We start from the raw sequence: 18372 nt of genomic DNA on the forward strand, positions 1-18372 counted from the left end.
GCAAACAAAAAAGCAAAGACAGGTTGGTGTGGGGTTCTAGTCTCTCAGCCTACCCATGCAGTGGAACGGCGTACTGGTTAGTTTGTTATTATTTTTTATTTACGTTTTTAAATTTGGCGCCTCCGCATTGAAGTAGTCAGCGTGTTTAGCTACTATGATGGAAGTCCCGGGTTCGATTCCCGGGAGAGGTGCAAAATATAAGTGTTTTTTTTTTACTATACTATTTAATTCATGCTACCCTGGACTGGTACCTGAAACAGGACTTTGCTTTCGTGTATTCAACGTTTAAGATAATACCGCTTATATACGATACGGTGCACATTGGGTTAGGAGATGTTGTGTAAGGAATACATTGCAAAAATACGTTACATATCATGCAATTTGTATATAAAAAAATGCGTAGGTATCTAGGTTTTCGATACGATTTTCAAATAAATTCCTCTTCTAGGCTTTCGAAATTTATGAGGAATTTTCGTGATTGATTTTACGTGTTATTTCAGGCTTGTTCACACGCTACTGCAATTTTTGCGCCTTTGTACATTTTCGCTACAGTGTACGTTACGCTCTATAGACAATACAGTCGATAACTGCAGTTTAAAATTTTGCCAGGAAATGAAACTGACAGATTACATAAAGTCCGCGGGGGCATTCACATCCATATATTTTCCCATGTTCAGCCGTTAGTGATGTCAATTCGTTTTATCGCGAATTTCATAAAATTGCATGAATTCACTTTTAACCATCGCAGTGTGTGCATATTACAACTGAGAATTTTAGTACCCAAAGGTATTTTTTTATTGCTACATTTCAACGGGGAAATTTAAAGCTTCGACTAGTACCTTATTGCTTTTTTCTCACTCTGCAAATAGACATATTTTATTAAATTCATATTCATTACTTTCTTTATTCCTTTTTGCTTAACAGCATTGATCACATCACCAAGCGCAAGGATGGTCAAATGCAATTTATATGAAGGCAAATTTGCCTTTATATATAAAGGATCATATTAACATTACATCAATTCAATGTGTACGCTCATAATGCCAGATAAGTGTCAGTAGTATAAAATATTATTGATAACGTTTTTTTTTTATTTAAGCTTTACTTTTTTTTTGAGTTCAAAGGATCTTGCTTCCCTTATGTCACTGCGACCATATTAGGTCTATTGTGACCTTAAGGTTTACTTAGGAAATAGTGGCATTTACCAAGTAAAACTTAAATTTAAAAATGAATAGATAGTTAATATCCATTTTGGATTGTTGTTCTTGTCTGTTATTGAAACTCCAATTTCAGTTTCAGTGCTCGTGTTAACTTCTATATTCCATCCTTTTAAAATATTTAAGTTTATTAATTGGAGTATTTATTTTTACATCAGTTTTCTTACGTTTTTAGCTCTAATTACATCGCGAAATTCATCAATTGATATACCCTGCACAACATATAGTATTAAATTGTTGATAAGTTTCCCAAAAATGATTTGATGAATGTCTATTTTATTTTTCCACTAAAATAAATTGTATGTATGTGGTTGCTTTTATTCTGAAAAAGTCATTTTCAAACTGTTACAGGAAAAATTGATATTTTTTTAAAATACATTTATTTGTTCTGAATGACTAGATTAACAAAGCATATCCTTGAAGAAACTGACGTCAGTTCAAAAAAAAAATTTTTTAAGTCCGATCGGAACGTATTGTATTTTATTTTATTTATTATTTGGCTCACAAAACATTGCACTTCTATCCCTGAGTTAGATGACTGACCTTCACTATAGCACAGCCGTAAGTGATGGCTCGTGTTTGCCCAGGAATACAAATCCGCATGATTCACTTTAAGGTAAACGGTACAAAAATTAAAACAAACAACGTCGCTCTGGCTTCTGGCATTGTTTCAAACGAACATCCTCCTTGCTCGAGCCCATGCTTTATAAAGATATCAGTTTGAGCGTAGTAGAAATTCACAAACCCACCAGTGCTCTATTCTATCCGTCCGCGTGCCCAAATATCACCCGTGTTGACATGTGGAGCAATTTATCTAAAATATGTTTTGGAGTATGGCCAAATATAGAAATACTTTGTACTTATTTCTGTCAAAGGTTAAAAAACAAATTATTTCTAGTTCATTGTGTTCACAAATAAAGAAAAGTCGCTTTAAATTGACTGATTTTTCAGGTGAATGTTTCTCTTGTTGTTTTTGAAAATTTTGAGAACGCCTTATATGGAACTCAAATACATGAATAGGTCTGCAGGTTTTCATACTCGTAAATGGCATAAAACCCACACAAATATTTGTTAAATTTGCTACATTAAGAAAGCATAGTCCTAAAAATATAATCATATTATAGCCCTTTTTTTAAATTTACCTACATAAATTGATAAAATAATATTTATTATGACTTTTAGCCACTAAATTCAAATAGTGACCGCATTTTTACAATAACGACCATGTTCGTATTAAGATGTTGTGTAGATTTAATCACAATTATTGTTTACACAATATATTTCCTACGAGTCACTGAATTATTTTCTCACCTTTTTTACTATTATTTTGAAAATAAGCAAAGGAACATTTTTTTTCTGGTACGATTTATTGTGTCTTTTTTTAACAAAAATATCTTGTTTTATAAAGTTTTTTTTTTCAAAAATTGTGAAATGTATTACTGTAACTTGTATTTTATTATAATCAGCACGATCACACAACTCGAGAAATATTCCTCCTTTACCCAGGAAATTGTACCTTATATAACAATGGCCACTCCAAAATATGTATATTCGAGTTTCGATTTCAACTCGCACTTTTGATATTTTATTCGAAAGCACTTAAAATTTCAATTAATTAGCGAACTATTGTAGAATTTCGTTACTTATTTTGATTGGCAGTTTTAATTGGAATACGGCTTATCGATGTAACCTGATTTTACTGCCTTTGTTATATGTAATATTTATAGCTGCAAAATTCAAACATAACTGGAATATTCAAGATTTTGACTGTTTGTCGCATATTTTATGTGTAATATTGAGGAGAAAAAAACATTCAAATATAAATATATTATAAAATTGTTTATCATTAGATCCGGTTGCCAGTAGTTTTTTTGTTGTTGTTGTGATAACAATGCTAATTCATACATTAAAAATAACATTTGTATCTTCGGAAAATAAATTCGATTCGGAATAATAGTTGTAACGATTTACAAAACATTATCAAGATAAAACATCACTTTATCAATATTAATTGTTTCTTTTTTTAATTTTAAATATCGTATATTATAAAATTACATGTAATGAGTTTTTAATGTATTTTTCTGGTATTATTACCTCACATTATTGGTCACAAGAGTCTACTACACAAAGAGACGTCATGATTTAATCACGGTTTGGGCCAAGCGATGTGTAACAATAGCGATAACCATTCCGGTTAGAATGGAATACATTTTTGTGTAGATGTAAGTGCATTTCACGTTTAATCTGGAATTTCTGCAACATTAATTTGCTATTGGCTTTACCTAGTTCACATGAACACGTCATTGCCCACCCAAATGGATTGGCTAGTTCGATCTTTTTCTTCAAATTCCAATTATTTGTGAAATATACATTGATTTTTAGTGCTTCAAATAATGAACCTACTTAAAGTCATAAGGCCGAGAGGTTTTTCAATTTTATTTTTAGCTTTAAGTTTAAGTTTTAATTGGTAAATACCACTTTTCCTTAAAATTGAACGTTATTTGAAAATCATGCGGAATGCATCAAAACACGTGTTACAATAGATTTTTACAAAAAGTGGTATTTACTAAGTAAAACTTAAATTAAAAAATGGATTGATAATACCACAAAGAGAGGAATATAAATTAATTGTTACGAAATTTATTTTTAGTACTTCATTAACACTGTAGGGCTACTATGCACGGTGTCCGAAGTTCGATTTTCAATATGGCAAATTCAAGAAAAGTGTCTTTCAATGTAATTATTTAAAATTTTATCGTTCACTTTATCCTCTCATTTTTTACTGTAACAATACGCCATTGATCATCATTCTTTCGCGTGATTAATTATAACGCAAGATAACACTCCGTCAATCTCTCCCGGTGCCCTATGCACCGTCATGGTCATGATCGTCCCTACGAATGTGCCATCCACCATAATGCGTAGGCGGCTAGTGGTAAAATCACATTACCAATTACATTTGCCTATGAGATGTAAAACGTAAACAACTTTTCAGTTTTCCGCGTTGAAAGGAAAATGTATATCATTTTACCGCTTTTTTGTAATCTGTGATTCTCGGATCCATTAAATACGATGACCAGACGTTTCCGTAATGTGAAAATCTGACTCATAACACAACACGAGTACTAAGTTTGGGCCGGAAAATAGGATAGTAGAACGGTACTTGGGTGAGATTATTTTTTTGCGGCGCTTTTGAAAATTTAAGATCTTTAATGATCTGGTAATCCTGTAAAAGCAGATTTTCGTCGTAATTTCATTTCCACGATTTTCTCGTATATAGTCAGCTTTTCTCCCGGAGGTTTCAGAGGATCTTACAGAGGTCTTATGTACCAATCTTATCGCATAATTATCTTTTATAAGTGTTATTTTCTTCTTCTTCGTGACCCCTTTGACCTCCACTGGTAAATATAAGCCTCTTCCCCTTCTTTCCATTTCCTCCGCTTTTTGCTGCTTGCAGACAGTTTTTACATCCCACAGCGACTATGTCGTCGGGCCATCTCTTTCGGTGTCTTCCGACACCTCTTTTGTTCTCCCAAGGTCTCCGTCGTAAAATTCTTGGGGTCCATCTTGTGGGTTCCTGCCTTGCAATATGTCCTGCCCATTGCCATTTGAGTTTTGCCACGCGATCCATTATATCCTCTACTTTCTTCTTTTCCTGGTATCTTCATTTAAAAACAAAGAGGCATAGAATGTACATTTACTGTTTTTGTTGTAAACTTGCGCGTTCAACTGTATTCTAAGTGTATTTAATTTTTGTTTATGTTGTAAACTTGCGAGTTCAACTGTATTCTATGTGTATTTACTTTTTCTATCTAATGCATCGTGTTTGAATTTAATGAGACCACAAATGAGACCGAGAGATTGTCTGGTTATAATGCATATACATATTTGCCCGTTATACATGTCTGCGATGCAATCGATAACGTCAAGGATGGTACATGATATTAACACAAAGTGACTGCCGAATCATTTAATGGAAATGTTTTTTACTGTCGTTGCTTATAATTTTATTAAACGATGACAAACTGCTTCATTAGAAGTTAATCGGGCCGTTTTTTTTGTCTGTTTTCTATTTTTCTACAAAAATCGCCGGATACGCGCGTGTTTTAATATGATCTGTTTTTTTCTTTTCCATTAAACCGTCAGAAACCAGGCTGAGCCGCAGCAATGCGTGGCTGGATTTTTGGTACACTTTATGTATTTGTTCTTCTTCTTCAAATCCTTATCTTGATCGCTAACACATGAAATAAATGTGATCAGCCCTCCGCTCCGGTAATAGTCCACAGTAAAAATTGAATAAATATTAGAGTGAATAAATCACTTATATTTATTTAATATTTATTTGACTCTCCCCCCTGGGAATCGATCCCGAATTCTAATGTATTTATTACGTAAGTATTATTATTATGACGGGTAGCGTGTATTACTGCAATTTGCATAATTGTGAGCGTTTTACCTCATCTGCTCCCGGGTTTATAGTCTATTAGGAGTTGCGGTGGGCACTTTAATTTAATCAATTCCGATACACGGCACGTCCCGCCAATCTATGAGCATACTGCGGTTTCTTTACATCTCCTTCGGATATCGGCCCCCTATTACCTGGACCTAGACTTTGTGCCGTTGGATTCTCGCATCTCCTAGTCGGTTGAGGTACCATACACCATACACTATGCACGTTACCATAGAACATAGCGGTCAAATGCTGGCTAGTAGTATTTCATCTCGTCGTAGGGGAATTTAGTACCTTAACATGTACGAGTATAAGTGGGGTTCTGCAAAATAAATTATGTACCGTTGAATGGGACTACTTGAACTTTGATGTGTTACTTGAGCCCAGTACAAAAAAAAATCTGTATTTGGCCTACAATAATGAACGTATCGACATGATTCCTTGTTTTCTGACAGGTGACACTTATTGTCACGATACGTTCATTTACATTTTTAAATACAGATTTTTTTTTGTACTGGGCTCAAGTAACACATCAATGTTCAAGTAGCCCCTTTCTACGGTACATTAAATTTTCAAGCCAAAAATTAAATGTGGACAACTCCATAACCAAGGCATTTTTTTATTCATATCTCAACATAGATGAAGGTTCTGATTGATCTGATCGTGGCAGTGTCAAAAGTCTGCGTAATCGGAGGGCATGTATGTCTACGTATAAGGATGTGAAGGAGGCAAAGAGTGTGTGTCAGGACAGAAGATTGTGGCGTTCCATCCTCTCTGCCTAACCCTGTGGAGAAACGGCGTGATGTTAGTAGTAGTAGTAGTAGATGAATAAGAATGATCTTTAATTCTGTGCATTTACAGAACTCACGACTTGTCGAGGCTGCTTAAAGTGATCACTTTATACGTATGAGTGCTATTGACCATGGTAGAATAGTAAATATTTTTTTTAATTAAAAACTAAAAAATAAATAAATTTTGATATTTAGTAAAACGTCCGATTTCAATTGAAAGGAGTCAAATTTGGTTAGTAAAACGAATGTACAATTTGAAGTGAAAAACCTGTATAAATTCAAATGAAATTTGAAAACAAAATGACAATTATAATAATTAAAAAATATATATCTATGTTTTACGTCAGTGCTATTCACCATGGTAAATTATTTTTTAAATTATTATTTTTTTTTTTAAATGCAATATAACGTCCAATTTGTTTTGTAAAACGTACAATTTGAAGTGAAGAACCTGTAAAAATCCAAACGGAATTTGAAAACAAAATGTTTACGTCAGCTGGGTGTGATTTGCGTTGACTCAAATAACAGTTTGCATATTTTAATGCCTTTGTTTCATGGGAACGTACATATTTGGGAATAGGCACCTTAAATTTTATTTACGCAGCAACTACCTCAGACTAATGACAATAATTATCGATTTTCCGCGTACACATCAATATCAACCTGCGAATATGATTAATTTCATATTATTTTTTGACATCTAATCAAAGATGAAGAAGAATATGGAAGTCTGGGCATTTACGGGGCTGACGACCGTCATAGGCTGGTTTAAGTGATCACTTTACACACGTGTAACATTCACCAATTCTACCCATTATTGACAAGCCCACTACACAAATTCTTGGAAGTTCTATATATATGAACCAATTTAGAAACCTTGTTATTGAATCACTAGAATCCTTGATGTAAAGAAGCTTTTTATTAAGCAGAAATTCTTATATAAGTATGTGAGGTCCTGAATAATAAATAATATGAAAATAACTCCAGTAATTGAAGATAATCCAGATTTTGTGAACAAGTATTTGGACACACTCAAAATGTTGTAAATTATTAATTTCGTTTCTTCTATGACACTTGGCACTCCGGCTTATTATGATCATCCTTCCCCGAACTTGTCACGCCATCTGTTGGCACCCCCCCCCCTCCTATATCCACCCACCCAGCCACGTGGTACTGTCACGAAGTTTCCACGTAACTTCTACTTTATTACGTTTGTCGTAATACTATAATTATTATATAAACTCTAATAAATTAATTTAAAATTCACTACGCTCACTTGCGCGACCGTCTCGAAACTGATTTTTACTGCCCACATATCCTTAGTAAAGAGTAAGTTTTGTATTTTTCTTATTGCTTTTTATAAACGTATGTGGGTTAGTGACGTAGTGATTTTACACTCTAATATTTATTCAATATTACCCTGGACTGGTATCCGTAGCGCAAGAGTGATCACCTTGCCTTCATGTAAGTAACGATCGGGATAACACTGCGTCAATATGATGCAGTGCCCTATGCACCATTGGGCGCGGACAAGGGTCAAAAGATAGTAGCCAAGTGAAACTTAAATTAGAAAAATAATTATATTTAACCCCAAATGAACAGCATATGTTTCTATGTAAAAAAATGTATTGAATTTTTCTAAAATTGATAAAACGGCACTTGTTATTCATCAAATGATGACCAGTCGGGCTGTGGAATAAATAATTATTGTTCACAATATTCATCTCACCAATAGATGTCTCTAGTGAAGTTCTAGTGAATCAAGAATAATCGTTCAAAGTTGGTTCATATAAATAGAACTTCCGAGATTTTGATTAGTGTGGTTGTCATTAATGGGTAGAATTGGTGAATGTCACAAGTGTGTAAAGTGATCACTTAAACTAGCCTATGACGGTCGTCAGCACAGACTTCCATATTCTTCTTCATCTTTGATGAGATGTCAAAATTTCAAATTATTATCTTTTTTTCAAGTTGAAGCGCTGACGCTGTTGATAGAGTCTCAATACTGTATCTGTCTATCCTTTTGAGGATCCGATCAATTTCCCTCAACATATGATATGTCGCTGTAAGCGATTTTCCTCCGAGCGTCTCACTGTATCTGCCCGAAGCGTCGAGTCTTCCGCATTATAACAAAAGCCCCGCAAGCCGTGCGACTGTTCACAATGGGGATGCAATCTCGCGGAATGGCCGTATTTCTGATTTCTGTCGTATTTTTATCGCTCTCCCCGCGATTACGGGCGTTTCGGTTCGGATTTTCGATGAAATATGTGGTGCAAGAATCGGGAATTGGGGAGTCGTCGTTCCCGGTTTTGCTCCACGCCTACCCGCGGTTTGTCTCTCCACTCGACAAATTATCGCTTTCGGGTTACACGCTCTAAAAATTTCATCCGCATTAATTAATGAAACAGGTTTCTCTCTTGTTATGATTTATGATCAATTAAAAATCCTTATAATGAAGCATATTTAGTTTTTTTTTTTAATGAATAAATACGACTTTGGGCGCTCATATTTTATATTTTATAACAATTTGAGTTGCCTCCACATACTTGTTCACAAATCTGGATTATCTCCAATGATATGAGTTTGTTCGTATTATTTTTGCCCAGAAATCCATATTATTCTTCATCTTGTTGATTTTTCAAAACAAAAAAATGTATGTTGTTATATGAATTGTTGCCTTCTTTACACCGGCATGTCATTAATGTAGAAATTGAAATTATTTTATCGAATTTTTGACAACAAAGTAATAATATACACAAGTAATAATATACACAATAATATATAATAATATAATATACTGTTAATAATATACACACGTACGTAAATTTTAATGCCGCAACATCTAGACATTTTTTAGCGGCCATTAATTTATTAGTGGTAAGATCAGATCTCGACTTTATTATACGCATTTTCGATTCGAATTCGGACAGCCGACTTCAAAATTGCAAACAAAACTTGATTCCTTTTTCAAAGCAGGATTACTGAAAGCGAGCGCGTCTATAGCAAACAGCGACGTCACTTCACGACGAGTGTCCGAAGACAATAAATAGAATTTCGCTAGTAATTGAAATGTAGGTTATACACTCTATTTTTACTGTCTTTTCTTTTTTTCAGCAATTAAAAGATGAGCTCGGCGAGATTAACGCCGAGATGGAGACGTTGGAGGGGTCGGAGGAGGGCAAACAGAAAAACAAGGACAAGCAGCTCACCATCGGCAGAAAGAAGTTTAACATGGACCCCAAAAAGGGTGAGTCTCCCATTGTTGCATCGACACAAACGCAAACCCAAATATTCCCATTGATTAAGTGTGTCCAAAATAGTGTGTGTAAGAAAAGAAAACAACTGGTTAAATTGTAAACCATTAAAACAGCTTAACAGTCTCCCAGTATGTAAAATAATCCGGCTAGGACCTTGCATATGGTACGTCTAGATAAAACAACCTGCTAAATTAAAGCTTTCTCAAACTAACCATAGATGACTCCCGTGAACTAAAACATAAAAGTGTCATGAGATTTATGATATATGTAGGAGTTTCAAAAATTTTAGTAGTGCGGTTGTCAATCATGGGTAGAATGTTACACGTGTGTAAAGTGATCACTTAGCCAGCCTACGAAGTTATTAGCCGTGTAAATACCCAGACTGTCATATTCTTCTTCATCTATGTTGAGATATCAAAACGTAATAACTCCTTATCGGTTTTGTTGGAGACAACTATAGAATGGTCGTCAACAGAGGCAATAGAAAATAAACAATTAACATTATTTTTTACATCTCATCAAAGATGAAGAAGAATATGGAAGTTTGGGCATTTACGGGGCTGACGACCGTCATAGGCTGGTATAAGTGATCACTTTACACTCGTGTAACATTCACCAATTCTACCCATTATTGACAACCACACTACTCAAATTCTTGGAAGTTCTATATATATGAACCAATTTTTAAACATTGTTCTCAAATCACTAGAACTTCACTAGAGACATCTATTGGTGAGATGAAAATAAGCTTTTTATTGAGCAGAAACTCTTATATCAGTATGTGAGGTCCGAATCCTGGATTTTAATAACATACATGAGAAACGCCAGGAAATATCCTTTTAATTTTTATTATTTAAGCTTATAATTTGACTGGTCAATTTATTTACATTTTGAGTGTGACACACTCAAAAAGTTGTACACAATTCACAGCTTACGGTAGCGATTTGTTCACTCGCTGCATTTATAAAGAGGCGCACCCATAAATCGTTATACACGGATGCGATAGTGAATGTTACACGTGTGCTAAGTGATCACTCAACCAGCTTATGACAAGTCGTAAGCCCTGTAAATACCCAGACTTCCAAATTCTTCTTCATATATGTTGAGATATAAAAATGTCAAATGCTCCCAGCTTTTGTATGATAAAACGTCTCGGTTGATCATTGCACGCCGACCCGGAGGTCATAGGGCGCTTGGTTCGCCCACACCCTCGAAGGGCCGCCGGCAGTCGTGTGGCCTCTATGCTCGTGTGCTGTAAGGGTCAGAATGATCTCCGGAGATATGGTCCAGTACGGATCAAATGCCGCATACCGCAAACGGCAGACGGTCGTTAATTGGTAGAATTTCGGGAGTCAAACAGTTCACGATTCAATAATACTCGGACGTACCACGACCCGAGATTTAACTCTGTCTATTAGACAGTAATATGTTTTTAATAGTGGAATTCTACAATATATTTAAGAGCGTCATTATATGCTCGTGTGCTGTGAACGTAATAGTAATGGAAGATGAGACAGTTGAACGAAAATTCCGTACAAAAATATTTTTAATGGGTCATCACCCCCTGTATTCCACCCTCATGTATATTACATCATCATTTTATTATTATTTTTACAAATGAAAATAAATAACTATTCTTAGTTTTTAAAACGAGTTTTTGACGTTATCTATAAAGATAATGATGTAAATGTTCGTTCGTTCATAATATTAAATCTCCTCAAGTTGCCTTGAATTTTTTATGCAACGCTGCACCTGTGACAGTTATTTTTGCCTGGGGTAAATATATATTTTTTAAAGCATTTCTTGCCGCAATGGCAGCGCCATTCGTTGATCGTAACAGCAACACACTTAACTACTAAATGTTGCTCGTGGTGCACCAGGCGCTTTTTGACAGCCTCTTACATCTGTCTTTCTCAATGTTTTCCATTGCCCTGTTGTTTCATAGATCGGCTTTACAAGCGTTAGAGTTGTGTGTTCTATTTTCTTTCTATTCCATTTAACCAGACTGAGCCTTAGCAATACGTGCCGGGTACAGCTAGGTTTGAAATAACTTAATCAATTGATTCGCCAGTCACTTTGTGTTGCTATCTTTCCATTTCTTATTCTCCATTTTACTTGGCAAATATCACTATTTCTTACGATCTATTGTGACGCGTGTTTCGATGCATTCCGCATCATTTTGTGTTTTAAAATGATGTAGAATGCATCGAATAGATTTTAAGAAATAGTGGCATCTACCAAGTAAAATTTACATAAAAAAAATATATGTAATACTAAAATTAGATTAATTTCATTCATATTACGTGTATCATCTGAAAATTTATTTAACAGAAATGTCTCGTAACTTAATTGAACATCGGCAAAGGAGCATTCAAATTTAAATATATGATCAAATTAAGAAGCGAATACATTCATTCATTTGTCATTAAGACAAACTTTGTTTGGAACTAAGTTAAATTGATTAAACTGTAACTTTAGTGATTAGTTTCCCGAGGGAAGAGACCCCTAATTAACCGAATATCGTCGTTTGCGACGAAAACTGTTCTAACTCAGTTTTCGCAATATTTACATTTTAATCCCTGTAATATTGACATAGCTATAGTTTACTTTGAAAAAGTTTTGTGATTCTGAAAATTCCTATACCAGTTTAAATTAACTTTAGTTATTAAATTCTGGGCAAAATTAATAACACAAATATATTTGACGCCACACGCGAGCAATTCATATATATCATAATCATTCATTTCGTATGTATATCTTGATAGCTATTATTGAAGAAAAAAAACACACGCACACACAAATATATTTGACACTCACACTAACACAAAAAATTAGCGTAGGTATATCGTGAGAACTCTTTTTCTATGTACACTCATTTTCTCTTGATAGTTTGAAAAAATATTGCTTCATTATTATTAATATTATTTTTTGTTATTTTTTAATGTTAACTGTTTTTTTTGTATTAATAACAAACAGACTTAATTACTTTTACATAAAATACCAAATGTATTTTTTCATTTATAAAAAATTGAACATTGGGGGTATTATAAAATCTCTTCCACTTTCAATTCATTTCACCCATAATAATTCAGCTACATGGTTTTGTGTTCTTAGCGACGGTATACTAATGAGACATTTAAACAGCAGTTTACTTGAAACACAAGCAAAACAAACCGAATGCAAATTCCCTTTGGGAACCCATTTTTGAAAGCCCTAAAAAATGTATATTAATGAACATAAAAAGGGTAGTAGTGGGTATCGGAAATATTAAATGTTACCAATAGTTCACAGTGAGCCTAGTATTTATTATACCATAGTTGGTTTCTACTGTTTTTATACTCACCTAAATTTCAATATTCTACTCAAATATCTGGGTATAAATAAACCGTTTCCTGTTTATTTTTTCTATATTTGGGTAGTATTTATACCGAACATTTCAGCCGAAAGTCTCAATGAATAATATTGTTATTTGAGAATTAACATAATTTTGTTTAATCTTGATTTTTGTCAACGCCATGGTTAAAAATGTACAGTTTTGTCATTATTATATCCTGGACTGATTTCTTTACTGTATTTAACGATAAATATATATCAATACAATCAAGTGCCCTATGCATCATACTACAGTATAAGATAATATAACGGTAAGAAATGAGGATTTGTGAGTTTTATTATAAATAGCCATTATATTTAAAATGGACATTTAATTGGCCTTTTAGATTTTCGATTTCACACGCACGAGACGAGCAACTTCAATAAGGGATGAAAATCAGTGTACCATATATCCAATTATTTTTTTAGGATACAGCCCAAATAACATTCTGTATTTCAGGAATAATCCTTTGCCTCTCGCTTATTATTTGGTAGGCGGCCGGTGTACTATATCGTTATTTTTACGCCTTCTTTAGTTCTCATTTTATTAATATTTTCACCCAAGATAAGTCTCCACTTTCGACCCTTATCATTTCGTTTGCCGCCACCGGTACCCGATCAATTCACTGGAACTTTTAATAATCCAATTTGACGTTAGTGCAATTCCCTAATCCACATCTCTTGCCCTCAAAAAATACATAATTTGGCGTTTATTAGATTCCATATCAATCGTTTCTCGCTATTTCTTCGAAAATTTTAATACTTCGCAGAAGCATGACGCCTTCATTTTATAAAAAAAAAACCTGGGAGTGTTTGACAAAAAAAAAACGGTTTTATTATTCGAATGCGGTGCATTTTTATTTTTAGAAGTCTCTGAGCTCACAATTAATTGATCAAGTTCCGACTTCATTAGATCATCGATTAACACATTTTTCAGCACCTTTGATCATTGGTTTGTTCCCTTTGATGCACGATTTTAAAGCTCGTTATATATTTTTAACGACCCTATGATTTCGTCGGTTTTTCAATTAAATTTTGCACGAATGATCAAGCCTCGGATTAAATTGGAGTTTTAGTTGTTGTAAGGGCTCTGTTTAATTTCTTCGGAATAAATTATTATTTAAGTCTAGCAAATTACTTTTGATCTTCCCACCGTTTTCGGGGTTCTCTGATTTGCATTTAAAGTATCCCCTACCTTTGCCCCTCTGAGTTTTAATGATTTTTTTGTTAAGATTGTTGGGGGTTGAACTTTTTTCCGGTTTTGGTCGTGTTATTTTTACGTTTATCAAAGTCGGTTTCGAAATTTCGTTAATTTTATACCGTGTTGTCATTTAATATAATCCCTATCCGGATCTTTATTATAGGAATAATTTTATTAGTGTTATTTAATTCCTGCGAACACCTGTACATTTTATAGCGGGCTCACGGATGGTGAGGTATTGATGGGGAAAAGGTAACATCCCTTTAGAGTAAAATAAATTCTTTACTCTAGTAACGCGGGATAATCGATAGCCCTCAACTTAATTTTCTTTGAACCCAGGTAACATTTAACTTAATTGATTTTTTTAGCTCAAACACCGTTTTTAAATAATTAAAAAAAGTTTTTCCTCGGATAAAATAAATGGTTTTGAAAATAAAAGAGTTATTAAAAGTAAAAGAGTTTAAAAAAGGTTAAAAAATAGTTTTTCAATTTATATATTCTAAAGAAAATCAAATTCCAATATATATTCTTTAAAAAAAAAGGTGCGCTGAATACACGTGTGGCTTTTCGCGCAGCCGGTCGCGTACTGAATTGTATAATTGAGAGTATACCCTTAATTATTGAGCATTCATTACGGATTTTTTTGTAATCTGGTAAGATGTTCAAAGTATGCCTTAAATACAGAATAAAACTAATAGAAAATTAATTTCATATTGTATTGGGTTGATGCAAAAGTAATGACCGTTTTTTATGATCCTAGGTAAAAAAAAAATTTTTCATAAATTATGAATAGTATCTTCTTTTTTTATGATTCCATTATATAAAGGATGCTTTCCCTCTACTTTCTATTCAGTTTTGGCCTGGCCAGAGTACAGTAATAACCCCTTGTATTTTTTCAAAATGTCGTTCGATAAAGTGCATTTACGTCATTGTTTACTTTATGAATTCCGTAAAGACAATACCGCGAGTGTGGCAACCAAAAACATTTGTGAAGTGTATGGAGCAGATGTCATCAAAGTTCTACAGGTACGAAGATGGTTTGCAAAATTCCGATCTGGAGTTTTTTCACTCATTGATAAACCACGTACCGGGCGGCCATTGAAGTCTGATGACGACGAATTAAAAGTCATAATTGACACCAATCCACGTCTAACCATCAGGGAGATTGTGTCAATGATGGGAGTCAACCAAACAATCGCATTAAGACATTTGAAGCGTATGGAAATGGTTTCGCGGTACGACGTTTGGATACCTCATCAATTGTCGGCTGCCAATTTATTGGATCGTGTTTCAACGCGCGTTGCTTTGAGTGCGAGACAAAAACATGAACCTTTTTTGCATCGTTTGGTGACGGGAGATGAGAAATGGGTCGTGTACAACAACGTGGCAAGAAAAAGACATTGGATTATACCTGGACAAGCCCCATTAACAACTTCGAAGGCTGAAATCCATAAAAAAAAGTTATACTTTGTGTTTGGTGGAATAATAAGGGTATTGTGTATTTTGAACTCTTGGAACACGATAAGACAAGTACAGCAGAACGATATTGTCAGCAATTTTCCGAATTGAACATGGTCCTTCAAAAGGATAGACCAGAATTGGTAAACAGAAAAGGGGCAGTGTTTCATCACGACAACGCGCGACCACATGTGGCTATGATGACCCAACACAAGCTAAATGAGTTAAATTGGGATGTTATCAAGCATCCATTGTATTCTACAAATCTTGCTCTTTCTGATTTTTATTTATTCCGATCACTGCAAAAAAAAATAAATGATGAAAAAAATTATTCAATAGAGCAGGTAAAAACATCCCTTACTTCATTTTGCATTAAAATCTAGGGAATTTTATACTACTGGTATTAATTAGTTGATAGAAAGATGGGAGAAGGTTATAAGAACTGATGGAAATTATATAATTTATTAAATAAATAATACACAAGAAAAAAAAAATTATAAAAATATATGTAAAAAACGGTCAAAACTTTTGCATCAACCCAATAACTGTCGTTTTTTAAAACCGTTTAATTTTTTATTTGTTTTACATATCGGAAAGCATTCACAAAAAACCCCGTGGGACTTCCATGCGTCGTCTGATAGCGGTAAAAAACGCGTAGTGAAAAACGCATGCGAATTATGAGGCCAGTCACAATAGAGGTACACTCTCATAGGGACTACTGCTGACCGCAGTAAATATAACACTGCACTCGGCTGTCATGTTGAGGTCGTGATATATAGACATCTAGCGGCATTGATGCATTTTATAATCAGATCTCGTTTATGAACCTTACGCTCTAGCCGCGTACTGGGTATTTGTCAAGATTTCACCGTACACCGTTAGCGCGTACTCAGTAATCAATGTGTGAAAGGTTTAGTACATTTTTATTACTTTTTCTCATACGTTTTACGTTCGCGAATTTTCCTTCTTTATGGTCCGTTATAGAGAAACGATGTAAGAAGCATATGTTCACTAAAGGAAATGAGAACTGAGATGTTTATTGTTATTTTCGCCTTTAAAAATCATCTCTACACTCTAGTTATATCTTTATGCACTCTTTTGTCGAGTCTATTATTCAGTACCTATACATACAGTATGCATACGTCATCACCGGATGAAAGTAAAGATGCAGTGATGCAACAACTAAACAACTTGCACTCACAGCAATTGCCTCGTGGAAATCTGCATACCATTAATCGCATACAATCGTATACTTTTGTTCGGCTATAACAAAGTTTGATAATAAAGGAAAAACTTAATGAAATTCACATACTTGGTAGAAATGTATGAAATCCGCAGAGGAATCTTTAAAATTGTAATAGACTCTTTTTTGGCATATCAATATTGATGGAGAAGTGTATGAACGTCTGAATATTTACAAGGCTTATGCATGAACGTGGAAGAGGCGAAGAATGTTTGCAAGGACAGAGTGGTGTGGCGCTCTATTCTCCCTGCCTACCCCCGCGGGGAAGCGGCGTGATGGTTAGTTAGTTAGTTAGCTACAAACTAAAAATATTGTAATATTTTTTATTGTTATTTTAAGAAGGCCAAGGTTCTTTGTTTTTGAGCTCGTAAGTGAAATTGGGGTATCTCTGTTTTTTTTTCATAACCATTTTGACTCCGCGATACTAGTTACAGGACCGCACCCGTACTATTGAAATTAATTTTAAACTTTTACTTAAAAAAACTATTAAAATAGGCATGTTATTTTTAAGGTTGGATTTATATATACATATTATGTTTGAATAAATGCAGATCAGATCGAGTTTAATACAAATTAGGACAATTTTTGTTATAACTATTACATATTAATTACATATTCTGGGCTGATTTTCATTGCAAAATTTGAATAAGAAATAGAGGAAAATGTTATCGCCACTTGTACCGCATGTATAGATACGATGGTAATCATGTAATCCGTGGAGGCGTAGTCAGGATATGTCGGTCTAGATTTGTCACTCGGATTGTACGATGTTATTTTTAGCCCAGTTCGAGATCAAGTAGATGCTTTATTTTTGTCACCCTGTGGAAAAACAACCTCCCTATGACACAACATTTTATTTTTATTTATTCACTGGACACTGGATTATTCACCCTACGGATGATAAAACAACTTGAAAAAAATAATACAATATGGATGTTATATGGATCGATTAAAAAAAAAAGTTTTACTTGGTATATACCACTATTTCTTAAAATCTATTGTTACGCGTCTTTCGATGTACTGCATCTTTTTCAAACATTGTATAAACGATGCGGAATGCGTCGAAACGCGTCGGCTGTCCAAACTTAAAACACAGTAAGGGACATTTTTTTGTAGTACGTTTTTTTGCATTTTTGGATTAAGTAGAATCTACTTAGTCCAAAAATGCAAAAAAAAACGTACTACAAAAAAATGTCCCTTACTGTGTTTTGAGTTTGGACAGCCGACGTGTTACAATAGATTTTAAAAAAATGGTGGTATTTACCAAATAAAATTTAAATAAAAAAATGTATACCATAGATATTACCACAAAGTGACTGCCGATTCAATTACATAATGAAAATACAATTTCGTTTGTGTTTTGTAGTGTTTATTTATATCCTG

General features: G+C 34.0%; 1 protein-coding gene across 6 annotated transcripts in view; it reads left to right on the forward strand.

Annotated features, from left to right (window-relative positions):
- The window catches only part of step (cytohesin steppke), a 149486-nt gene that overhangs the window by 112101 nt on the left and 19013 nt on the right, over positions 1–18372 (forward strand). For all 6 annotated transcript variants that reach the window (XR_015837560.1, XR_015837558.1, XR_015837559.1 and 3 more), the window contains exon 3: positions 9573–9705. Coding sequence is in view for 3 of the 6 variants with exons in the window: in XM_088260209.1 (XP_088116335.1) it covers positions 9573–9705 (133 nt within the window). In the remaining 3 variants the exon portion in view is untranslated. The remainder of the gene's footprint in view (positions 1–9572; positions 9706–18372) is intronic.

Source organism: Brachycentrus maculatus, unplaced genomic scaffold (genome assembly GCF_059751285.1).
Source record: "Brachycentrus maculatus isolate JH-2025_06_01 unplaced genomic scaffold, ASM5975128v1 h1tg000129l, whole genome shotgun sequence".
In the NCBI taxonomy this organism is placed as follows: Eukaryota; Metazoa; Arthropoda; class Insecta; order Trichoptera; family Brachycentridae; genus Brachycentrus; species Brachycentrus maculatus.